This window comes from Elephas maximus, chromosome 19 (assembly GCF_024166365.1).
Source record: "Elephas maximus indicus isolate mEleMax1 chromosome 19, mEleMax1 primary haplotype, whole genome shotgun sequence".
Lineage (NCBI taxonomy): Eukaryota > Metazoa > Chordata > Mammalia > Proboscidea > Elephantidae > Elephas > Elephas maximus.
The window spans coordinates 72,468,397-72,493,718 of NC_064837.1; the positions used below are offsets into that span (position 1 = coordinate 72,468,397).

The 25,322-nt window shown below is 48.4% G+C and overlaps 2 protein-coding genes across 4 annotated transcripts in view; both read left to right on the plus strand.

Annotated features, from left to right (window-relative positions):
- Nucleotides 1-6,529: 6,529 nt before the first annotated feature.
- On the plus strand, nt 6,530-21,907 carry FN3K (fructosamine 3 kinase). 2 transcript variants are annotated; one of them, XM_049859185.1, is made up of 6 exons: nt 6,530-7,050; nt 10,811-10,962; nt 12,183-12,274; nt 12,595-12,677; nt 20,273-20,395; nt 21,468-21,907. In XM_049859185.1, the coding sequence occupies exons 1-6, from the start codon at nt 6,871-6,873 to the stop codon at nt 21,804-21,806; spliced, it is 969 nt and encodes a 322-aa protein (XP_049715142.1). In that variant the 5' UTR covers nt 6,530-6,870; the 3' UTR covers nt 21,807-21,907. The 2 variants fall into 2 exon arrangements, with proteins under 2 accessions (XP_049715142.1, XP_049715143.1); XM_049859186.1 differs by having other exon boundaries at nt 6,530-7,011.
- Nucleotides 21,908-23,238: 1,331 nt separating this feature from the next.
- The window catches only part of TBCD (tubulin folding cofactor D), a 176,107-nt gene continuing 174,023 nt past the window's right edge, over nt 23,239-25,322 (plus strand). The window contains exons 1-2 of one of the 2 annotated variants that reach the window (XM_049859168.1): nt 23,239-23,345; nt 23,509-23,716. In XM_049859168.1, coding sequence (XP_049715125.1) covers nt 23,518-23,716 — 199 coding nt within the window. In that variant the 5' untranslated portion in view covers nt 23,239-23,345; nt 23,509-23,517. Of the gene's footprint in view, nt 23,351-23,508; nt 23,717-25,322 lie in introns of both variants that reach the window. The other variant, XM_049859170.1, reaches the window with a different exon arrangement.

Consider the following 25,322-nt stretch of genomic DNA (forward strand, 5'->3'; position numbering starts at 1 on the left):
CCCTCTACTTTACCAAGTGTGATGTCTTTCTCCAGGGACTGGTCACTCCTGATAACAGGTCCAAAGTATGTGAGACAAAGTCTCACCATCCTTGCTTCTAAAGAGCATCCTGGTTGTACTTCTTCCAAGACAGATTTGTTCCTTCTGGCAGTCCACAGTACATGCAGTATCCTTCCCCTATACCACAATTCGAAGGTGTCAATTCTTTGGTCTACCTTACTTGTGGTCCGGCTTCCACATGCATATGAAGTGATCAGAAAATACCATGGCTTAGATCAGCTGCATCTTAATCCTCGAGGTGACATCTTTGCTTTTTAACACTTTAAAGAGGTCTTTTGCAGCAGATTTGCCCAATGCAACAGGTCATTTGATTTCTTGACTGCTGCTTCCATGGCTGTTGATTGTGGATCCAAGTAAAATGAAATCCTTAACAGCTTCAATATTTTCTCCGTTTATTATGATGTTGCTTATTGGACCAGTTGTAAAGAGCCATAAGATTCATAAGAATCACCTGGGGATCTTGTTAAAGCGTAAATTCTGACTCAGTATATCTTGAGTGGAAAGGCAAATTCTCGGCAGGAGTCAAACCCAAATGAACGTGTTCGAAACCTTGTCTGCAGTTTGGCTCAAGAGGGCCAGCACCAAGGAGGCACACCTGTAAACTGTTGAGGCAGGTGGATTCTGTTTTGGAACATGTTTAGGAAACTTTGGGATTCAGAGGGAATTTGACTAATACTAGCCAAAACAAGAGAGTGAAATGCAAGTTTGGAATAAAGTTCAAGCAGTGACAGAGGGCAGTACACCCAGACTCCTGGAAGCTGAATCGTACCTCTTTCCAAACACACTTGTACACCACTTAACACAGACTCTTCCTGCACTTCCATGGTAGGGCCCTGGAGGTGTTGAAACTAGAAGAACACTCAGAGCGGCCTCGAGGCCTTCCACCCAGGACTCACGCTGCAGATGTCTGCTGGGACGTCCTGCTCAGGGACACACAGAAGGAGCAGGGCCAGGTGGGGAGCCTCAGGTAAGTCACCTGAACATCAGCTCCTCGTTTACCCCATGGGCTGACGATAGCCCCGTGGGTAGCTGACTTTTCAGTGACTGCTTCTAGGGCCTGATCAGGACCATTGTGCACTCCACGAGAACACTTCCTCTCTCCCTCTTCCTCTTTTCTTCCAATGAATTTTCCTCCCAAAAGCTTCTAAAATGAGGCCTTGCCTCTCTGTCTGGGGTTCCTTTTGAGTAGAAGCACGTGGACATACCGGAATCTGTTCAGAGCAGCCATCAGAACGCTGAGAGACTTTGCAGAGGGCTTAGAGACAACCAAGGACCAACGGAGCCTTCTGAATTCCAAGGAAGGGCAGAGCTCTGTCCTTCCCTGCTGTTCTTCCTCTTCCTCCCCTCCTTGCCCCCAGCTCTGCCTTCTTTTTCTTCCCTCTCCTGGAGGCCATCTCCTCTAGGCAGTTTGCAGGTGTGTTGGGAGACAATTCCTGGGTCTCCTGGTTTCTGCATGTCTCTGAGCAGAGGCAGCCAGTCACAGCTTTGAGTCGGGGCTATCCCCTCCAGGATGTTGGTATGGAAAGAACCCAGGAAGGTCCAGATGGTGTCTCCCTCTGGGGCAGAGAACAGACTCGTTCGCTGTCTGGGGGAAGGCTGGGCAAGTCTGTCCTGAAACTTCATGGAGGCCAGCAGTCGGCATCATTGCCCCACCCTACGGATCAGGAAACTAGGTCAGAAGAAGTTACATAATTCATTAGGGGTCACACAGGCCAAGGGAGTCCACGCTGTCGGCCAGTGATCTCCTCATGTTCAGTGGCATGTGCAGGGTCAGGTGGACTCTGTCCTCCTCCCAGCTCCACAGGGCCAAGGAAGGTTTACCAGTGGTGTCCCAGAGCAGGGCACCTCAGGTGAGAGTTATGCAGGTAGGTCTGAAGAGGGGCAGGGGCCGCTGGTGGGGCCACAAGTAGGGAAACCCAGCGACAGTGCCAGGCCGCTCGTGTTCTGATGGCATGACGCCACGGGGGACACAGCCCAGCGTGACCCTGCCACTGGGAAGAACCAAACTTGTTGCTGAAGGGCCGATTTTGACTCATAGCGACCCTGTAGGACAGAGCAGAACTGCCCCATGGGGTTTCCAGGGAGTGGCTGGTGGGTAACCACTGTGCCATTAGAAGGTGGGGGACACATGCCCACCTACTCCTCTCTTCTCCCTCACCTCTTAGGCTATCCTTGTGCCAAACCTGAGCAGATGGCTCCACCCCAGGGCCCAGAGGGGTGAGGTGGAGCCTGGGTCTGGAGAAGTAGCAGAGACTAAAATAAAGTAAATGAAGTATAAAATATAGAATTAAATTCAATTAAAATAAAATCAATAAAATGCAGGGACAGATTACGCAGTAAGCAAGGTATGCATGGGCTTACTTGTGTTTACTTACCAATCTGTAGTGCAGAGTTTCGCATGGGTTTCACTCCATCTGTGATGAGATCGTGCACTGTAGTGAGTAAGCACACGTAAGCCCCGTGCATACCTTGCTTATTGGTAAATCCACCACTGACAAAATGAAATATTAAAATAAGTGAAATAAAAGGAAAAAATTAAATAATATAAACTAAAATGAAACAATTAAAATAAAGAAACTCATTGCTATTGAGTCGATTCTGATCCATAGCAACCCTATAGGACAGAGTAGAACTGCCTCACAGGGTTTCCAAGGAATGGCTGGTGGACTCCAACTGCTGACATTTTGGTTAGCAGCTGATCTCTTAACCACTGTGCTATAAATTAAATATAAAATAAAATTAAAATAAATTAAATAAGATGAAATAAGTTAAATTAATTAAATATAAAATAAAATTATATATACACAATTAAATTAAAATGAATAAAATGTTAAAATTACAAATAAATTATAAAATCAGTGGAAATTAAATTGAAGTAAAATATAACAAAATATAAAATAAAGTATATACAATGTAAAATTAAATATAAAATGTAAATAAAATAAATGGAATAGATATAAATATAGTGAAACAAATGTAAGTAAATATAAAATAATATTAAATTAATTGTACAGTAAATAAACAAAATACTAAATAAAGCTAAAATAAATAAAATATACAACAAAAAATTAATTTACATTAAAATAAGCATACAATTAAATATATAATAAAGTGAAATAGACAAAGCATAAAATTAAATATAAAATTAAAATAAATAACAATAAATTAAATAAGAAATATATAATTATGAAGTAAGATTAAATTAAATTAGACTATAAAATAAAATAAGTAAAAATAAATTAAATAAAATATAAAGTGAAATTAAAATAAAAAATAGAATGTAAAACAAACTGTAAAATTAAAATAGAATTAAAAAGAAAAAATTGAATTTAATTAAAAAAAGAATCAAAATTAAATAACATTTAAAAGTATAAAAGAAAACGTAGCAAATAAAATAAACAAAATACAATTAAGTAACAAAGTCAAATTATATTAAAATAAATAAATGAAATATAAAGTAAAACAAAATAAATAAATATAAAATTTAATAAATGGGATAAATAAGTAAAGGATAAAATTAAATCAAAATTAAAAAGATAAAGCTAAGTTAAATTTAAATTAATAATATGAAATTAAAATTAATTGAATATTTAAATACATATAAAATAAAGTTTAAATGGTTACATTATTTACATAAAATATTATATATAATATATATTTATGTCTACTATGTATAAACCAAAATCCATTGCCATCAAGTTGATTCTGACTTAGTGACCCTATAGGACAGCATAGAACGGCCCCATAGGGTTTCCAAGGCTGCCACAGGGTTTCCACGGAATGGCCGGTGGATTCAAACTGCCAACCTTTTTAACCATTGTGCCACCAGGGCCCCAATCTTTATGGGAGCAGATCGCCACATCTTTCTCCCTCAGCGTGGCTTGTAGTTTCAAATTGCCAACCTTTCGATTAGCAGCTGAGTGCTTAACCACGGCACCAGCAGAGCTTTATAATTTACCTTCTATAAAAGTCCCAGCAAATGTTTCAAGATCTCTACTGAGGATTGTGTAACTGTTCTGCCCCCACTTGTCAGTGGCTCCTGGCAGTCCCTGAAGTATCCTGGCCCCTTGATCACCTGTCCTCATTGAGACGTGAGGAGGGCCCTTCTCTGCATGGCCCTCAGAGGCTCGTGGGAAAACAGTGGTGCAGGTTTGGAGTGGTGCGGTGTATGATCACAGAGGACTGGCTTCAGACCAAAGACCAGAAACTCCAGAGAGAGAGAAGAGAGACAGGGGAACAAGGGAGGGCGTCCTAAAGACAGCTTGAAAGTGCCCACTTGTCCTGTCCAGGGATGGCAGTCTTGCCGCATGCACCTCCCTGGGGGGTTCAGATACCTGTGGTTCCTCACAGACTCAAAATAGCATCAAACTTCTCAACATGAAACCTCAGCTCTGGAAGAACCTGGTCTCCAACCTGGAATTTCGCACACAGCCGACTGTCCACCAGGGTGAGGGTTCAGTAACCTCTGCAGACACCAAGCGCTCAGGTGGGCCTGACTGATGCCTTTCCTGCAATGCCATGGAGGGAAACACAGGAGGAGGACAACCTGGAGCAGTGATGCCCTTTCCGCAGACGGCCAGGGCCGCGTCTCTCCTTTACCAGCCTTCCACAATGGCCTTGCCACTCCCCAACAGGGGTGGACGCTAATCGCTGCCCTTGAATCAGGCCTCAGAGACCCTTCACCTATAGGATGAGGCACCAACCATGGTGTGTGGCTCCTGAGCTCAGGTCAGAAGAGGCCTCTCCTCCACCGGGTCCTGCAGGGGCACTTGCTTTTGGGAGTCTCTTTCTCCCTGGGGTTCTGGTGCCACCGTGAAGAAAACCTCCAAAAGATTTCAGCCCCAGTTTGAGTGGGATAGCAGAACTGCAGGGTTAACCTGCTTCCAGGGGCTCTGCTAGATAGTCTCTGGAAGCAGGACCCCGAGTTTCTGCAGGAAAAGGTAGTGGCTGAGCCAGGAAAACCCTGTAACTGGGGTGATGCCATCATAGTGGGTTAGGTATCATCCCTCCAGTGGATGCTTGCATCTTAGCAAAGCTGCTTCTACCCTGAATGGCCTCTAACGGAGGAACAGAGGTACAGGCTTGCCCCAGGGTGTGTCTTTTGCACAGTGTCCAGGGAGGACCAGGAGGGAAATGCTGCTGGCTACTGCAATCACCCAGGGGTTGTGTGGCATGCACAGTCCTGACCCTGCCCCAGAATGTTCTGAGGTTCTGCTGTGGGTGTCAGCCGCTTGGGGCCTCCCTTTGAGACTCATGGGCTTGAAGTCAGGAGGGTAGTCCCTCTTCTGCCACCTCCAGCACTGTGACCTTGGGTGAGCCACTGTCTCTGCCTCAGATTCCCCATCTGGAAAGTGGGGGCTCGGACAGGACATCTACTCAAGAGGTTGTGAGGATTTTTCTGACTCATAGCAACCCTGTAGGACAGAGGAGAACTGCCCCATAGTGTTTCCAAGGCTGTCATCTTTATGGGAGCAGGCTGTGAGGCTTAGCAGGTGGTGAATGCCCCCAATTGCTCTCCCCAGGCCCTTTTTTTCCTGTAAAGGACGCTCACCACCGGCCACATAAACCCCAGTCCAAAAGTGGGGAGGGGATTCCCTGTACATGAGGCGGTGGAGGTGAGAGTGGGGCGCACCACCTGGTCCTGCAGGACCGTAGGGAAACCAGGTGGGAAGCTCACTTGAAATTACTTCAGCACAGACTGCACATGTGTGCATGTGTATGTGACCATGTGTGCGCATGTGTGTGCAGGTGGCTGTGTGTGCGTGTGTGTGGACTATGTGAGCATGTGTATGTGTGAATATATATGTGCGAGTGCACCTTGTATGTGTTTGCACGTGTTCATGCATGCACACACGTGTCTGTGCGTACTAAGTGTGCAAGTGTGTGCATGTGAGTGTACACTGTATGCATAAGTACATGTGCACGTGTACACGTGTGTGTAAGTGTGCGTGTCTGTGTGTGGTCAAGCTTCCTTCCTGGACGGCCATCTCTAACAGCACTGGCACTCCTAGGCGTGGCCGCCGCTTGTCAGAACCCCAGCCGGGCCCAGTCTCTCCGCACTGCCGCCGGCCTGAGCGCGCAGACTACACTGTGTGGCTGTGCAGGGCGTGTGGCCGGGCTAGCCTGTGGTCAGACCCGCGCATCCTGATCTGAATCGGGAGCGCCTGACCCGGCCGGTGACCTGCGTCCGAAGGACGGAGAGGGCCCCAGACACCTGGGTGCCCACTGAGTCGGGGGGTCCCGCACGCCCTCGAGCCCCCTTCCGTACAGGCAAGTCAGGCCGTCTGCCCCAGAGCAGGGGCTCGCCGTGGGAGCGGCGGGGGCTGTGGCCGTGGAGAGCGCCCCCTGCCCCGTGCCCGGGTTATCCAGGAGTGCTGAGGATCAGGGCGCTGCCCTGAGGGTCCCGCCCCCAGCAAGATGCCTCACTTCTCGCCCAGCCAGCGCTGGGCGGGGCGGGGCGGAGTCGGTGCCCGGGACCGGAAGACGTTCTCACAGGGCCCGCGACTGGCGGTGCAGGGCTCGGGGAGGGTGCCGCAGGTGGGGGTGAGGAGCTGGCGCCCCGCCTGGCAGTATCGCGGGTTCCCCTCCCCGGGCCCCTCCGAGTCGAAAGGACACAGAGCCGGGCATTGACACGGGAGCCCGCCCTCCAGCCGCCTGCGCGCGCGCTGCCGCTGCCTGACCATCCTGCGCCGCCAGGCCCTGCTCTGCCCCTGCGCCCCTTCCCCGGCTCTCCGGGTCCCTGTCACCGTCCTCGCCACGCCCGGTTCCCCCAGGCCCTGCCTGATCCCAGACCCCCGCGCCCTCGTCCCCATGGAGCAGCTGCTGCGTGCGGAGCTGCGGACCCGCACCCTGCGGGCCTTCGGGAGCTCAGGAGCCGGCTGCATCAGTGAGGGCCGCTCCTACGACACGGACTCTGGCCCAGTGTTCGTCAAGGTCAACCGCAGGACCCAGGTGAATCCCTCGAGGCCTGGAGTGGGGGCTGCCTTCGGGGTAGGTGCGGGGGGCGGCCTGCACTGCGCTGTCACTGCCAGGTCAGGTCCCAGGTCAGCTGTGGCCCGGGGGAATTGTCAGCTGCGGGTCAGTAGGCTTCGCACTGTCTGGGGGACCCGGGGTATTTGTCTTTGCTGGGGGATTAATTTACCTCTTTTTGCCCCATGCACGTGTGTTTTGTTTACGTGGGAGGAGGCAGGTCTGGGCTCCAGTGGCTCTGGCTCTGTCCCTGGACTCATGCCCCTCTCAGCCCTGGTCCTTCTCAGCAGCTGGAAGCTCAGGAATGGGGCACCCCAGGAACCCTCTGATGGTCCCACCACTCATGGGCTGTCCTGCTTAGGCCTGGTTCCCACTGCCTGCTTCTTACAATATTTCTGTTTAATAATTTATGGAATGGGTACCTTTCACACATGGAGAAAGATGGCCATTGCATGCTGGCACCCCCCCACCCCTCCACCCCCTCCAGAAGGCCAGCTGAGAGCCAGAAGTCAAAGGGCTTGGGGTTCTGAGGGGCTCCTGGGCAACTGGGGAAAGCCACCTGCTCTGTGGGCCCCCTCAGTGCTGCCTGGGGGGACGGGGCTGGGAGGGAATTGCAGGGGGACCTGGAGGTCCGGCTCTGGCTGGACTCTTCCATGCTTGTGCCCCTCATCCAACATGGGTTCCTCCCTCCCCACCAAATTCCCTCCTGCTGTGGACTTGATGTCCCCACTGTCCTCTGAGTTCCCACCTGCTGTGGACTTCACTATTCTCCCCCCAGTTGCCTGGCTCTGAGCCCGCTTCAGGCTCCCCGCAGTTACTAGTTCAGGCCGAAGACTCTGCGTCTTTTTCTTTCGTCACCCCCAGCCCAGCACCCTTACCTGTATGTCCCTGCCCCTCAGACCCTTGAACTGTGGACGCTGCTCGTTCAGCCTCCTGGGCCCTGTGGCCACCCTCCAAGGCTGCCTGCACAGTCCACCTAGTGATCTCAGCTCCTTCCACAGTGCCTTTGAGGCCCTCGAGCCAGGCTGGAGACCAGGCTCCATCCACAGGGACTTTTAGTTCTGGGGGAGTGGCAATTATCGGCAGAGCTCAGAGCTGCCAAGTCTGGGCTGTGGGACCTTTGGCTCACCCCTCTGGGCCTCAGTTTCTCCACCTGTAGAATGAGGCTGCAGTGGCAGCCAAGCCTGCTCTGTGGCACTCTATGCTGTGTGCTCTGTGCTGCTTGGAGGGGTGCCAGCGGGCGCCCGAGGCCCTGATAAACGTGAGCTGGGACTGTTGATACTGGCCTTGGTGCTGTACCCAGCTGGCAGGGGAGTGGCCTGGGTGGGGAGTGTTCCTCACCCCCAGAAGCCCCTGGCCTGCTCCTCCTCAGTCCTCAGGGCTCTCCTGCCGGCCGGTCTGCTCTCCATCCCACTCCTCCCCAGGGTGGGTGTCCCCCATGTCTCATCTCCTGGCAGACCCTCTGAGAAGACCCCCCAACACCACGTAGACATGGAGGGTGCTCCAGGGACAGGGGTAACTGATCCTCGGGCGTCTAGGCTGGCCTAAGTGGCCTAAAGCCAAGCCAAGGGGCCAGCTTCACAAGAAGTGTAGTCTTCTGGGAGGTGGAAGCTGGAGCAGCCTGGGGGAGGAGAGCCCAGGTGACCCTTACAGAAGGGATGACCATGGCCAGGGACTGACTGCCTCCCACAGCCACTCGGCAGGTCAGCACAGGCCTGGAGGACACTACGGTCCATTCATGTGGATGGTCTTATGGGTAAGCTGAGGGACAAGGCACAGGGGTAGGGGAGAGGGAAAGACGGAGAAAGAAAAACAGAACAAAGATGAAAAGAGACAGAAAGAAAGACAGAGGGAGGGAGATAGAGAAAGACTGATTTTGTGTTATGCCTTAGAAAGCATTCTGGTCTTTTGGGGTTGGAATTTTATTTCACCTGGGGAAAGGTCAATTCTACCCCAATGCCTCAGGGTTCTCAGGGTTCATCTGCAGGCCCTCTCCCATTTGAGGCCCTGTGGCCCTGAGGGGTGTGCTGAGCCATCAGATGTTGACTGGGAGAAGCATCAGAGCTTCCCAAGAGGACCGCTGTCCCTCTCAGAACACAGAAGACAGAAGCCTTGCAGCCCAGAGTTTGCTCTGGGTCATGGCCACCACCTCCTGCCTTCTAACCCTGGGGGAGATGAGGTTTGTATGGAGGCCGAGAGTGGAGGTTGGTGGTGGAGGAGGCGCCCTCAGGCAGGTGCAGTGGGGGCTCTCTCCTTCCCAGGGTGCTCAGACCTGGCAGTCATGGGGTGTCTGGGGAGGAAGGTGCTCAGAGTCCTGCTTTGGAGGTTTGAGGTGGACTTTGAGACCTCCTTCTCCACTGAACGTCCCCTCTGCCCTCATGCCCAGCCCTGGCCCTCCCTGGGTCAGGAATGCAGCCCCTGGGTCCACCCTCTTTCCACAGCAGGTCTGTCTGACCTCTGCATTGTCTATGCTCAGCTCAAGTAGCCCCAAGGCACCCCATCTCCTCTCAGTGGGGGACACTCCTGAAGCCTTGGCCTAACCCTGCTGAATTTCGCAGCCACAACAACATGACAGCCCTGCCCTTGGCTGGCCTCCTGGCTCAGCCCAAGTCCGCTCAGCAATCAATCATCCTGGGGCAGGGGGGACCATGTGACAGGGACCAGAATGGGCCGTGGAATCTGATCTCAACAACAGAACCTTTACCTGATGATGTCTGCCCACCAGAAAACAGGTTTGGGTTCAGGGCTCACGCCGGCCTTGGAACCTTTTGGGGAACCTTTCACGTGGTCCCTGAAAACTCCTCCAGCTGGGACCCCCATTCACCTTCCGAACCCTCAGTGCCTGCCAGTGGTGTCACTAGGGTTGGTGTCACCCAGTGCAGTAACTCATGGTGTCACACCCTACCCCCACCAGACCATGCAGAATCCTTAGTAATGTTTTTTGTACTAATGTTTTTGATGTTTCTCCTTCTTTTCCTTTAATTATGACTTCATCCTCAAAAAAGTTATTGATATAGATTCACAAATACTAATTACCACAGTATGGTAGCTAAAACACCAGAAAATGTGACAAAGTCAGTGACTCTAAAAACCCTGACAGCAGTGAAAACAACAGCGTATGCTCGTGGTGGGTGCAGACGAAACCACGGGATTTGAAGTCTCGTTGTAATTGGGTAATAATGACAGCTCTGACCAGAGCGCTTTAGAAGAGTTAAGAAGTAAATTAGCATAGGGTTTTAGCCTTGTAGGTATACATTGATACATGTAAGTTGGGCTTACGGAAAGTGTTTTTGTTGTTATAACTTAGTAGAGGGATATTTTTATAAAAAATAATAAATTTCTGCTGAAATACACAAAAATTTTATGAACAGTCATTTGGGTGTCACCCCCTCTGACAGTGTCACCTGTACGGTCACCGCACCAGTGGTCCACACTCCGTGCACCACCCTAGTGACGCCACTGGTGCCCACACCAGTAGCTGCGTAGTAAGTGCACAAGGTGTCGTTGTGGGCCTTCCTGGACACGAGCAGCTCCCCCCGCCCCCCTTCCCACCCTCTCACAGCAGGGCTTACTGTCAGTGTCTCACCCACCGCAAGGCCCCAAGCTCAGCTTCATTCCTGCAGCCCCTTCCTATCTGAAGGGCCACTCTGTACCCCACTCCCTGAGGAGCAACGCCTTGCTTTCCAGCCAGTTTCTGGCACGGAAGGTCTGGGGCTCTCGTGACTCCCGAGGCCCTGCTCGGGTCAGAGCTCACAGAGCTGACACACATGTCTGAACGCAGGCACGGCAGATGTTCGAGGGGGAGATGGCCAGCCTGGAGGCCCTCCAGAGCACAGGCCTAGTGCGGGTGCCTCGACCAGTCAAGGTGATCGACCTGCCAGGAGGCGGGGCTGCGTTCTTGATGGAGCACCTGAATATGAGGAGCTTGAGCAGGTGTGTGTGTACACGTGTATATCTGCTCAAGCGTGTGTGTGTATGTATGGGCATGTGTACACGTGTGTGCACATGTGTGAGTGTGTGTGTGCATGTGTGGATGTGGATGAGAGAAAGAGGGAGACACAGAAAAAGACAGAGAATGAGAGTACCTGAGCATAGCCTACACCACCCTGCTAACCTCAGGGCCAAGGATCCCACCCTACCCTTCTCGATGGAGACAAAAGTTACTGCTTTCTGGTACAGGACTGTTTGTTTATGTGAGCTTTGGCTTTAATGAGGATGCTGTAAAATAAGCATATTTGAATCCATCACCTGCTCCATACTTTACATTAATGACAGGTCTCTCTGGGCAGTATGAGGTCTGCTTCTATTAATTATCTGGAGACCTATTTAAGTTTCTTTTTCTAATTATAGAAGTCATATATATTCATTGAATAAAATGTGGGAAATAAAACACCTGTAATTCCATCAGCAGCTCTGGCGCCACAGACGTCTGGTGTGTAATTATCATCACAGTCTCTTTCCTCTATGTGATACCCATTGTGTTTACAAAAACTGGGAACTGGTTTTTCACTTAGAATTATTTTATTAGCATTCTCTCCTTAATCCCCAGTAACTCCTAAGACTTCTCTTGAAACCCACTTGCCTACTCTCACTTAGTGGTTTTAAACCATTTTATTCTTCGGAAAGAGTCATAACCTGGAGCTCACTTTTAACTTTCTAAAAAATGGAGAGTATTTTTTTTTAAAGGCATGTACAACAATTCTCAATATGAAACATGACAGAAGTACCACAAGTGCGTGGCTTTAACAAATTTATTTTCTCACAGTTTAGAAGGCTAGAAGTCTGAATTCAGGGTACTAGCTCTAGGGGAAGACTTTCTCCGTCGGTTCTGGAGGAAGGTCCTCGACTCTTCCGCTTGTTTCCTGGTTCCTTGGAGACCTCCGTGTGGCTTGGGATCGATCTTCGCCCATTTCTGGTTCTCTTGCTTGCCTGTGTAATCTTTTCTTATATCTCAAAAGAGATTGATTTAAGACACCCTCTACACTAATCCTGTCTCATTAGCATAACAAAGACAACCCATTCACAAATAGGACTATAACCACAGGCATAGCGATTGGGATTTACAACACATATTTTGGGGGGACACAATTCAATCCATAATATTGGGTTTTTAAAGAATTATTATAATTGGTTGCATTTTTCTCCTTCCTTAGTCAGGCATCAAAACTTGGAGAACAGATGGCGGATTTGCACCTTTACAACCAGAAGCTTGGGGAAAAGTTGAAGGAGGAGGAACGCACAGTGGGTACGATCAGATCGCTGTCATGCCCCTTGAGGCAGCTGTGTTGTCCCCCCAGATGGGTGCTCACTGTGCTTCATTGTGGCCTTTCAATAATGGGTTGACTTATACACCATCTCCCTTTACACTGCACTTGAAACATGAGATTGTTAAATGAGGTTTTTTTTATGAGGCTGATAAGCTAATAGAATTGGGTCATGGGTCCTTTTATACCCAGCCCTGTTGTCCAGTGCGCTTGACACATCTGTACTAACATTCTGCTGCAGTCTAGAATGTAACAGAAAGGCTGAGCAGCTCTTTCAGACCAAGGATCTCTCTGTCCACAGGCCGAAGGGCTGGGGGTGCAGAGCCCCAATATGTGACCAAGTTTGGCTTCCATACAGTGACCTGCTGCGGCATCATTCCACAGGTGAGTGCCTGCTTAGCGGATGACTGTCCTGGACACCTAAGCACTGATCTCCCCACCCCTTTTATGTGGCAGAGTGCCAGTCCCCAAGCACTAGCAAGATTGCCTGCCTTATTTCTGGAAGCCAAGTGCGTGCAGCAATACCTGGGTAGGGGAGCCGACTTAGAGGTTTGCTGGTCAGGGAGGCCGTGGAGCAGGTAGAACAGTGTTCCTGACAGAGCGAAGAGCAGGTGCAGAGGCTGCAGTGCAGGAGGGAGCATGATGACACTGAGGGACCAAAGGAGGTGGGGAACCTGCAGGAGACCCTGGCCCTCATCCTGGGGGAGCCCTGCACTGTTTTGAGGGAGGTGGGGGCTTGCTGATGGCCACAACAGGCCAAAGACTGGGGAGGTCATCAGGCCTTGGATGCCTATGTCTGGCTGACTGTGTGGGGCACCTTTGGGACAGAGCTACCAAAGCAACTCTCCAGTTGTCCTGAGGTGGTGGTCAGGGCAGGGATCCTGTGGAGAAGTAGGGCTATGGAGAGGTTGCCCTTGACCACAGGGTGGCCGGGGTCAGTCTCTGGGGTACAGACATACTGGGGGGACCCAAGTATCACCAGTGACTGTGGTGACCTCACCAGTGAAATTGGGTGTGTAAGAGGATGCCCCACACTGGAGTCCCCACCACTGGGACCTTGGGAAGATGGTCCTGGATTACGCCCTGGTCACTCAGCTCTTCTCCCAGGGCTTCACTCTTTAAGTACTGAGCTATAATTCACTATAGATCAGTTTGCATTTTCTGGAACTTAAGGTAATGGAATGAGATGATATGTAGTCTTTTCCTCTGGCTGCTTTCACTCAGCATAATTATTCATCCATTTCATTGATGTATCAATGGTTCATTCCATTGTGTGAACGCGCCATAGCGTGTTTACCCTTTACCTGTCAAGGGACTTCTGGGTTGTATCCAGCTTTTGCTTTTACAAATAAAGCTGCTACGAACATTTGTGTGCAAGTCTTTGTGTGGACAAGTGCTTTCCTTTACCTTGGATAAATATCTGGGAAGGGAAAGACTGGATCAGATGGTAGGTATATATTTAATTTTTTAAGAAGCTGCCACACTGTTTTCCAAAGTGGTTGCACCATCTTACACTCACTTCCATCAGCAGTGCATGAGAGTTCCAGTTGCTTCACATCCTCGCCAACACATGGAATTTTTAATTTTTGCCATGCCTCATTTAAGTCCTAACTCACATTTCCATTATGACTAGTGATGTGGACTATATTTTCATGAGCTTACTTGCCAATCATATATCTTCACTGGTGAAGTGACTGTTCAAATTGTTTGCCAATTTTGTGAATGGATTGTTTTCTTTTTGAGTTGTGAGAGTTTATATAACCTATATAAATATATAAGTCCTTTATCAGATATATAATTTGCAATATTTTCTTGTAGTTTGTGGTTTATTTTTTCTTTTAAAAGTGTCATGTGAAGAGCATAAGTTTTACATTTTTATGGAGTCCGGTTTATGAATTTTTTCTTTCATGAATCATGTTTAGCATTGTATTAAAAGAATCATTGCCTAACCCAAGGCCACAAAGATTTTCTCCTATGTTTACTTTTAGAAGCTTTATGGTTTTATGTTTTGGCCTATGATTCATTTTAAGTTAATTTTTATATATGATACAAGGTATAGATTCATGTTCAATTTTTATATATGGATTTCCAGTTGTTTCAGCACCATTTGTTGAAAAGAATCTCCATTCCCCACTGGGTTGCCTTTGTGCCTTTGGCGAAAAGCACTTGTCTAGTACTTGTGGGTTGATTGTGGATTCTCTGCTGTGGTCCACTGATCTGCTTGTCTATCTTCATGCCAGTACCACACTGCCTTGATTATACAATAAATCTTGAAATCAGTATATGTAAGTCCTCCAACCTTGCTCTTATTTTCCAAAGTTGTTTTGGCTAGTTTAAGACCTTTGCATTTCCATATAAATTTCAGAATCAGCCTGTCAGTTTCTAAAAAAAAAAAAAACCCTGCTGGAATTATTTTGAAATTGCATGGAATCTGTAGATCAATTTGGGGAGAAAGGACAACTTAATAATATTGAGACTTTCCATATGTGAACATGGAATATCTCTCCATTGATTTGTTGTTGTTAGGTGCTGTCAAGTTGGTTCCAACTCGTAGCAACCCTATGCACGACAGAATGAAACACTGCCTGGTCCTGTGCCATCCTCATAATTGTTACTGTGCTTGAGCCAATTGTTGCAGCCAGTGTGTCAGTCCATCTCATTGAGGGTCTTCCTTTTCTTTGCTGACCCTCTACTTTACCAAAAATGGTGTCCTTTTCCAGGGACTGATCCGTCCTGATAACAGGTCCAAAGTATGTGAGACACAGCCTCGCCATTCTCGCTTCTAAGGAGCATTCTGGTTGTACTTCTTCCAAGACAGATTTGTTCATTCTTTTGGCAGTCCGTGGTATATTCAATATTCTTCGCCAATACCAAAATTCAAAGGAATTAATTCTTCTCCATTCTTCCTTATTCATTATCCAGCTTTTGCATGCATATGAGGTGACTGAAAACACCATGCCTTGGGTCAGGTGCGCCTTAGTCCTCCAGGTGACATCTTTGCTTTTCAACACTTTTAAAGAGGTCTTTTGCAGTCAGTTTGCCCAATGCAATGCGTCTTTTGATTTCTTGACTGCTGCTTCTATGGGTATTGATTGTGGAGCCAAGTAAAATGAAATCCTTGACAACCTCAATCTTTTCTTCATTTATCATGATGTTGGTTATTGGCCCAGTTGTGAGGATTTTTGTTTTCTTTATGTTGAGGCGTAATCCATACTGAAGGCTGTAGTCTTTGATCTTCATCAGTAAGTGGTTCAAGTCCTCTTCACTTCTAGCATGGAAGGTGTATCATTTGCTTAACGCAGGTTGTTAATGAGTCTTCCCCCAATTCTGATACCCCGTTCTTCTTCATATAGTCCAGCTTCTCCGATTATTTGCTCATTGTACAGATTGAATAGGTATGGTGAAAGAATACAACTCTGACATATACCTTTCTTGATTTTAAATCATGCAGTATCCCCTTGTTTTGTTTGAATGACTGCCTCTTGATCCATGTACAGATTTATCATGAGGACAATTAAGTGTTCTGGAGTTCCCATTCTCTGCAATGTTATCCATAATTTGTTATGATCCACACAGTCAAATGCCTTTGCATAGTCAATAAAACACAGGTAAACATCTTTCTGGTATTCTCTGCTTTCAGCCAGGATCCATCTGACATCAGCAATGATATCCCTGGTTCCACGTCCCCTTCTAAATCCAGCTTGAATTTCTAGCAGTTCCATGTTGATATACTGCTGCAGCCACTTTTGAATGATCTTCAGTAAAATTTTGCTTTCATGTGATATTAATGATATTGTTTGATAATTTCCACATTCGGTTGGATCATCTTTCTTGTGAATAAGCACAAATACGGATCTCTTCCAATGGGTTGGCCAGGAAGCTGTCTTCCAAATTTCTTGGTATAGATGAGTGAGCACTTCCAGTGCTGCATCCATTTGTTTAAATATCTCAATTGGTATTCTGTCAATTCCCGGAGCCTTGTTTTTTGCCAATGCCTTCAGTGCTGCTAGGACTTCTTCCTTCAGTATCATTGGTTCCTGACCATATGTTACCTCCCAAAATGATTGAACGTCAAGCAATTCTTTTTGGTGTAGTGCCTCTGTGTATTCCTTCCATCTTCTTTTGATGCTTCCTGCATCGTTCAGTATTTTCCCTGTAGAATCTTTTAGTATTGCAACTTGAGGCTTGAATTTTTTCTGCAGTTATTTCAGCTTGAGAAATGCTGAGCGTGTTCTTCCCTTTTGGTTTTCTATCTCCAGGTCTTTGCACATGTCATCACAATACTTTACTTTGTCTTCTCTAGCTGCTCTTTGAAATTTTCCGTGCAGCTCTTTTTCTTCATCATTTTTTCCTTTTGCTTTAGCTACGCGACGTTCAAGAGCAAGTTTCAGAATCTTTTCTTCAGAATCTTTTCTTTCTCTCCTGTCTTTTTAATGATCTCTGTTTTCTTCATGTATGATGACCTTGATGTCATTCCACAACTTGTCTGGTCTTTGGTCATTAGTGTTCAACACTTCAAATCTATTCTTGAGATGGTCTCTAAATTCAGGTGAGATATACTCAAGATTGTACTTTGTCTCTCATGGACTTGTTCTAATTTTCTTCAGTTTCAACTTGAACTTGCATATGAGTAATTGATGGTCTGATCTGCAGTCTGCTTCTGGCCTTGTTTTTACTGATGATGTTGAGCTTTTCCATCGTCTCTTTCCACAGATGTAGTCGATTTGATTCCTGTGTATTCCATCTGGCGAGGTCCATGTGTGTAGTTGCCTTTTATGTTGGTGAAAAAAAGTATTTGCGATGAAGAAGTCATTGGTCTTGCACAATTCAATAGTGCTATCTCTGGCATCATTTCTGTCTCCAAGACCATATTTTCGAACTACTGAGCCTTCTTCGTTTCCAACTTTTGCATTCCAATCACCAGTAATTATCAGTGCATCCTGCTTGCATGTTCGATCAATTTCAGACTGCAGAAGTTGGTAAAAATCTTCAATTTTTTTGTTTTTGGCCTTAGTGGTTGGTGTGTAAATTTGTATAATAGTCGTATTAACTGGTCTTCCTTGTAGGCATATGGATTTTATCCTATCACTGGCAGCGTTGTACCTCAGGATAGATTTTGAAATGTTCTTTTTGATGATGAATACAATGCCATTCCTCTTCAAGTTGTCATTCCTGGCATAGGAATGACCATATGATTGTCCAGTTCAAAATGACCAATACCAGTCCATTTCAGCTCACTAATGCCTAGGATATCCATCTTTATGTGTTCCATCTCATTTTTGACGATTTCCAATTTTCCTAGATTCTTACTTTGTACATTCCAGGTTCTGATCATTAATGGACGTTTGCGGCTGTTCTCATTTTGATTCGTGCTGCATCAGCAAATGAAGGTCCTGAAAGCTTGACTCCATCCACGTCATTAAGGTGACTCTCCTTTGAGGAGGCAGCTCTTCCCCAGTCGTCTTTTGAGTGCCTTCCAACCTGGAGGCTCATTGTCCGGCACTATATTGGACAATGTTCTGCTGTGTATAAGGTTTTCACTGGCTAATGCTTTTCAGAAGTAGCCTGCCAGGTCCTTCTTCCTAGTCTCTCTTAGCCTGGAAGCTCGGCTGAAACTATGGGTGACCCTGCTGGTATTTGAATACCGGTGGCATAGCTTCCAGCATCACAGCGACACACAAGCCCGCACAAGCTGACAGATGTGTTTATTGATTTAGGTCTTCTTTAATTTCTCTTAGGAATGTTTTGAAGTTTTCCGTGGACAGGTTTTTCACATCTTTTGTCATATTTATCCATACTGTTTCATATTTCTTGATGCTATCAAAACGGTAGTTTTTAAAATTTAAATTTCCAGTTTTTTGGTTCCGGTATATAGAAACACACTTGATTTTTTTTTTCAATTGATTTTTGTGTATTGATCTGTATTCTGCAGCTTTGCTAAATTCACTTATTAGTTCTTGTGGCTTTCTTCTCTCTCTCAAGATTCCATCAGATTTTCCACGTAAACAATCATGTTGTCTGTGAATAAAGAGTTTTACTTCTTTCTTTGTAATCTGTATGCCTTTAATTTCTTCTTTTTCCCTTTCCTTTATTTTTTTTGCTTTGAACCTCCAGCTTCCAGTATGATGTTGAACAGGAGTGGTTAGGACAGGCTTCCTGGTCTTCTTCCTGATCTTAGGGGGAAACCTTTCAGTTTTTCACCATGAAGTGTGAGTTTAGCTGTAGGTTTTTCTTAGATGTTCTTATCAGGTGGAAGAATCTCCCTTCTATTCCTGGTTTTCTGAGTGTTTTTGTCAGGAATGGGTACTGGATTTTGTCACATGCTTTTTCTGCATCTGTTGAAATAAGTGTATGATTTAAAAAAATTTGTTAATAATGGCTAATTACATCGGATTGTTTTTGTGAATATTAAACCAACTCCAATTGGTTGTGAAGGAATAACCTTTTATATATTGTTGGATTCTCTTTGCTAAAATTTTGTTTAGAGTGTTTCATTTATGTCTATGAAGGATATTCGTCTGTAGTTTTGTTTTTTTGTAATGTCTTTGTCTGGTTTTGGAAAAGTACTGCTGGCCTCAAAGAATGAGTTGGGATGTATTCTCTTCAATTCTCTGGAAGAGTTTATATAAAGTTGGAATTATTATTGTTTTATTTAGGTGTATCTTAGTTATCTAGTGCTGCTATAACAGAAATACCACAAGTGGATGGTTTTAACAAAGAGTTTATTTTCTCACAGTAAAGTAGGCTAAGAGTCCAAATTCAGGGGGTTAGTTCCAAGGGAAGCCTTTCTCTCTCTGTTGGCCTTCTCATCAATGTTTCCCCGGACTAGGAGCTTCTCTGTGCAGGAACCCCGGGTCCAAAGAATGCGCTCTGCTTCTGGTACTTCTTTCTTGGTGTTATGAGGTCCCTCACTCTCTGGTTGCTTCCCTTTCCTTTTATCTCTTGAGAGATAAAAGGTGGTGCAGGCCACACCCCTGGGAAACTGTCTTTACCTTGGATCAGGGAGGTGACCTGAGTAAGGGAGGTGACCCACCCTAATCCTCTTAACATAAAATTAGAATCACAAAATGGAGGACAACCACACAATACTGGGAATCATGGCCTAACCAAGTTGATACACACATTTTTGGGGGGACATAATTCAATCCATAACAAGATGTTTGTTAAAATTCACCAATACAGTCATCTAGGCCTGGAATTTTCTTTGTGCAAAGGATTTTTACTACAGATTCAATTTCTTTAATAGTTGCAGGGCTATTCATGTTATTTCTTTCTTTTTGACTGAGCTTTGGTAGTTTGTGTCTTTCAAGGGATCTGTCAATTTGATTTAAGTAGTTGAATCTATTGGTATAAAAGTGTTTATAATCTTTCCTTATTTTACTTTTAGTATTTGTACAATCTGCAGTGATATCACCTCTCATTACTGATATTGATAGTGTCTTCCTTGTTTTTTTCCTGATAAGTCTAGCTAGAAGTTTATCAACTTTACTGATCTTCTTAAAGAATCAGCTTTTTGTTATTGTTTTTTTCCTATTGTTTTTTCTGTTTTCTATTTCATTGCTTTCTAATAAGATGTTTATTGTTTCCCTTTTTTTCTACTTTGAGTTTAATTTGCTCTTTTCTAGTTGCTTAAGGTAGAAGCTGAGGTCATGGATTTGAGATCTTTCTCTGCCTTTTATATTTAACATGCATTTCTTGCAGAGTTTATATAGTTGGGTCTTGCTGTAATGTGATTATAATATGGTTAGAGTGAAGCCTATTGTGTCGCTATTTGTTTTTTATTTATCTCATCTGTTCTTTGTACCCTCTTTCCTTTTGCTCTGCCTTCTTTTGGATTCACTGAGTATTTCTATGAGTCCCTTTCCTCTCCTTTGTTGGCTGTGTTCTCTCAGCGGTGGCTTTAGGCTTCAGGCAGAATTCCACGTGTCTGTCTTGTGGCCACCAGCTGCAGCGCCGGCCTCTTTTCCTTTGCTGCCCAGGTGAACGAGTGGCAGGACGACTGGCCGACCTTCTTCACCCGGCACCGGCTCCAGGCACAGCTGGACCTCATCGAGAAGGACTATGCCGACAGAGAGGCACGGGAGCTCTGGGCGCAGCTACAGGTGGGGTTGGGCTTTCTGGGATTAGGGTATCCTCTCATAAGCCCACAACATTGGCATGGGACCCTCTGGTAGACTGGAGCAGGGCACACTGGGCCTGGAGCAGAGTTGGCCATGTCATGGACACGTTTAGGTGCCTGAGGATCGGCTTGATGGGGAGCTGAGGACATGCTCAACTCCTGAGTGCACCTCTCACCTGCTAGGCCACCAGGTTAGCCTTAATCTTGCTTTATATGAAAAGAAAACCCAAACAACCCCAAACCCATTGCCATCAAGTGGATTCCAATTCATGATGACCCCATGTGTGTCAGAGATCTGTGCTCCATAGGGTTCTCAATGGCTGATTTTTCAGAGCTAGAGAAAGTCCTTTCTTCTGAGGTACCTCTGGGTGGACCTGAACCTCCAAACTTTCCGTTACTTTCATTATGTGAACTGGAGGTGATTAAATAACAGTGCTTGGCTCATGAAAGGTGGCATTTATCATTATTTTTATTGTTATTAACAACACTTGTCCAGTCACGCTGTTCCTCCTTGTCTGCCTGGGCTCAAGTGTCTTCCAGCCTAGTGAAAGCAGGTGCCTCAGAGTGACTGGTTTCAAAACATAACTCTCAAAATGTTAAAAATGGAATTCTCCTATCACCCCATGGCGAGCATGATCAAAGAGATGTTGTTTAGCCCATTAGTGAAGTAACCAGCAGGATACACGAGAGGTGCAGAGACATATGTGCAGTGAAATGAAAGAACACGGGACAAAGTGCTAGGTAGAAAACTGATTCCTGTCCTACAGGGCAATAAAGCCACAACCTTTGGGGTTGTCTTCTCTACAGAACTGTTTCAGTACTGGATTTTTTTTTTATTTTCCCACATTAAACCTGATAGAAGTGTGAAATGCCTGGGCCAAAATTAGTTCTAAATAGTAAGTCAGACGTTTACATTCCCCTGAAGTCAGAGGACTCCTATCCCAGGTCTGGTCGACAGTCATGCTGTCATCTCTGCCTTATTTCCAAGTAGTAGAGAATGAGACCACGGCCTCTAAGCCCCATTATACTTCTGTGCACAATGTCTGTTTTCCTAGGTGAAGATCCCGAATCTGTTCTGTGGCCTGGAGATCATCCCTGCCCTGCTCCATGGGGACCTCTGGTCGGGAAATGTGGCTGAGGATGACATGGGGCCCATCATTTATGACCCAGCTTCCTTCTATGGCCACTCAGAGTTTGAACTGGCAATCGCCTTGATGTTCGGAGGGTTTCCCAGGTCCTTCTTCACTGCCTACCACAGGAAGATTCCCAAGGCCCCAGGGTTTGACAGGCGGCTGCAGCTCTACCAGCTCTTTAACTACCTAAACCACTGGAACCACTTCGGGCTGGGATACCGCAGCCCATCCCTGGGCACCATGAGGAAGCTTCTGAAGTAGTAGCCACTGGCATCCTGTGCCCCTGCCAAGGGCGCCCTCCTCCTTGCTTGCAAATAACTAATAAAGCACTCGGAAGCCAGGGGTCTCCAGGGGTCACACCACTGTGTCTCAGCAGCACCTTCATTCTCTGTGGGCATGAGAATGCTCCACTGTGTCGCTGTCCTCTCCACAGGGTGCCTGGACCACCGGGAAAAGTCTCCAGCAGGCTCACCACATTTCATAACCTGGGGGGAGTTTTGAACTCTGGATAGGGAAATTAATGCGGACCTGGGTTTGCCTGGGCTGAAACTGGTGCCATCCTGCATGGACTGGACTTGGTTTCTTGTTTCTGGCTCACACAGGATCCGGAGCTGCCAGTGGGGAGTGCTGGGCGTGGCTCCAAGTCCATCATGCCAGGCGGGGCAAATGGAAGGAAGGGCTCACATGCTGCGGGGACCAGGCATTTGGGCCGCGACCCTTTCCTGCCCCTCTGCACTCCTACTTTTCAGGTGTTATGTGTCCCTTAAACCGGAGTTTCATTGGATAAAAGAGAGGGAAGGGGGAGAGCCTTGGGCAGTGGGATGTCCGGGTGGCTGGGGTGTCCAGAGTGGCTGGGGTGTCCAGAATGGCTGGGGTGTCTGGTTGCCTGTGATGTCTGGGATGCCCATGGTGTCTGGGTGTTGGGGTTCCTGGGCTTTCATTGTTGAACGGTGAGTCCCGGAAGGGGCGGCGCCCACGTGCGCACCTCTTAAGACAGGAGCACATTCTTCAGGACCACCACGTCCTTGTCACACCTCGCAAAAGTGTCAGTTATTTTCAGCGGTACAGGTGCCCACGTGTCCCTCCTTTGGGGAAAGTGTGGGGGCGCGGCGGTTCCGTGTGGCTGGGAGGCGGTTTCCCAGCGCAGACGAATGTGTTGAAGACTTCCTAGAAAGACTTTCCCCGAAACAGGTTCAAAGGACAAACTGCCCTGGTCAGCAAACCCACGCCTGCCGAACGGGGAGGAAAGGGGCCGCGCGCGCTCTAAGGAGCCCGATGGCGGCGTCCTCTGGCCGACCTAGCGACCGTGGACCGCCGAGCGAGGCGGCCGAGTGGGCCCTGACATCCCTCCTCCAAGAGCCAGCCGGACGCCGCCGGCCTGCGCCCGGACCCCGCCGGGAGCTCGCCCCGCCCACGGGCTCGGGGCCCCGCCTCTTCACGCACCTAGGCCCCGCCCCTGCCCCAGCTCTCGGGCCGTCGCCCGCCCGCGACTCCGTCCTGGCTCTGCGTTCTGGCTCTCCGTTCCTGGCTCCACTAGTTACCCTGGGCAGGTTAGCACCGCGCCTCTCCCAGGCTCTGCTTTGCGCGAGGCTCTGCCTTGGGCCTGCACCCAGCAGAACCGCAGCGCCGTTTTCGCGCCTGCTGTTTTGGCGGCTGGCGCGCTCCGTAGCGGGGGCCGGCGTGCGAGGTCGGAGGTCGTGAGGCGGGGTTGGCGCCGGCAGCCACCACCTCTGGAGCCTCCTCATCCTCATCCTTCGTTCTTCATCCCTAGTGCTCGAGGGCAGCCGGAACCGTGAACGCGTGAGGCAGGGGCCGGGGAGCAGGGGCCGGTGGCGAGGGGAGCGGCCGGGGCGCGGGGAGGGCAGGTGGGGCGCCTGAGGCGGGGCCGAGTCTCCCGGGGGGCCGGGTGTCCCGGGCGGGCGCGGTCGCGGCCCCTAGCTCCAGTCTTGTCTGTGGCCCGCAGGCGCCGAGGATGGCCCTGAGCGACGAGCCGGCCGCGGTAGACCCGGGGGCGCAGGAGGAGGATGCCGGCCGCGAGCCCGACGCGCTTGCCCGCGGCGGCGTCCTGGAGTCGTTCGGGGAGAGCGCGGAGACGCGCGAGCTGCTCGGCCGCCTGCGGGACGTGCATGGCGAGCTGGCGGCGCGGGAGGTGGCCCTGGAGCGGTTCCGAGGTGCGTCCCGCAGCCCCAGCGGCCGCCGCCATGTGCCCACGCCGGCTTCCGGGACGGGGGCCTCTGACGCGGCGGCGGCACACCCAGCCCTGTTCGGAAGAGCCCGCAGCCCGGTTCCCGTGCCTTGGCGGTGGAGGAATGAGAGACAGGGAAGGAGGAAAAGAGACAGGCAGCCCCCGTGCCTCCTCGTCTTCGTGGAACTCGCAGCCGAGTCCATTTGCAGCAGTTAAGGCAAAGGAAGGGCTCGGGACCCCTAAGCAGCGAGACGGAGCGCACGGCCCCGGCGCATGCAGGCCAGGCCCAGAGGGACAGCAGTGGACGCCGCCGCGCTGCTCTTGTGAGGGCCCTTCTGCATGGCCTGTGGTGCTGCCCTGGAAACAGTGAAAGAGCACACCTGCTTCTAGAAGGCAGGGCTTGACCCTGAGTTCTTTTGTTATTGTATAGAAGGAATGTAAATATTTTTTGGTAGAAATTCTTTCACTTGTTTAATTTTGTTGGCCAGTATCAGCACGTGGCCACAAGTGTGGCATTCACACCCGAGGGGACAGGGCACTTGTGCAAGGGAGGACTCAGGTGGAGGGGAGAGGAAGTAAGCCCTCTTTCCCCTCTTGATTCTTGGAGGAGGCCTCAGCAGGAGTGAGGAGCCTGGGTCAGGGAGACTGGCACAGGACCCCAGGGATGGCCCTGGCTTCAGAGGACCATGCTGAGTGTAGCAGGCCGGATCTGGCCTCCATATAAACTTAAGTGGAGGTGATTTGAAGGGGAGTGTGTTCTCTTAGATGGGGCAGTGATGGAGAGGGGTCAGGCTGGAGAGTGAGGATATGGGGGGTGAGCACAGGCCACAAACCGTTGGTTTTCAAGCCTTGAGCGTCAGTCTCCCTGTGGAGCTTGTTTGGAAGCAGGTGCCTGCCCTCACCTCAGCGTTGCTGACCCCACAGAGTCTGCCCTTGACAAACGCCTTACTGGATTCTGATACCAGTGGTCCTCAGCACCAGCTTGGGGAACACTGCTCTACAGGGACAGGAGCTGTCCTGAGTCTGAGTGGTGATGGGTGGAGAGGATATCAGTGTTTGGAGAGTTTTCAAGTAAGGGGCAGCAAACAAATACCAAAAAACCCAGGACTTGATTTACCTTCTGTTGAGAGTAGGTGCGTGCAGGAGGAGGGCCGTGCCAAGCTACACCTATACATGATTGATCAATTGATCGGGGGCAGCGAGGGTGGGGCACCTAGGGAGTGGACTTTCTTGGCTAAAACTATAAATAAGCAAAGAACAGGCACTGGCCTTGGTCCTGAGAAATCGCATGTGAAGATCCCAATGGTCCAACCAGTTAGAAAAAGTCACTGTTAAGTGAATGTTTTAGGAAAACTAAATACAGAAACAAGGAAATTGAGTAAGGGCAATAGAGCAATTGATTTAAAGAAGCCTGTAGAATTTATAATGTAGAATGCAAGGAATTAAAAAAATGATGTTCTTGAAGGAGCTCTTTGAGGCTGACTGACCGACCATATGTCTTAGTTATCTAGTGCTGCTGTAACAGATACCACAAGTGGGTATGTTATCTAGTGCTGCTATAACAGAAATTCCACAAGTGGGTGGCTTTAACA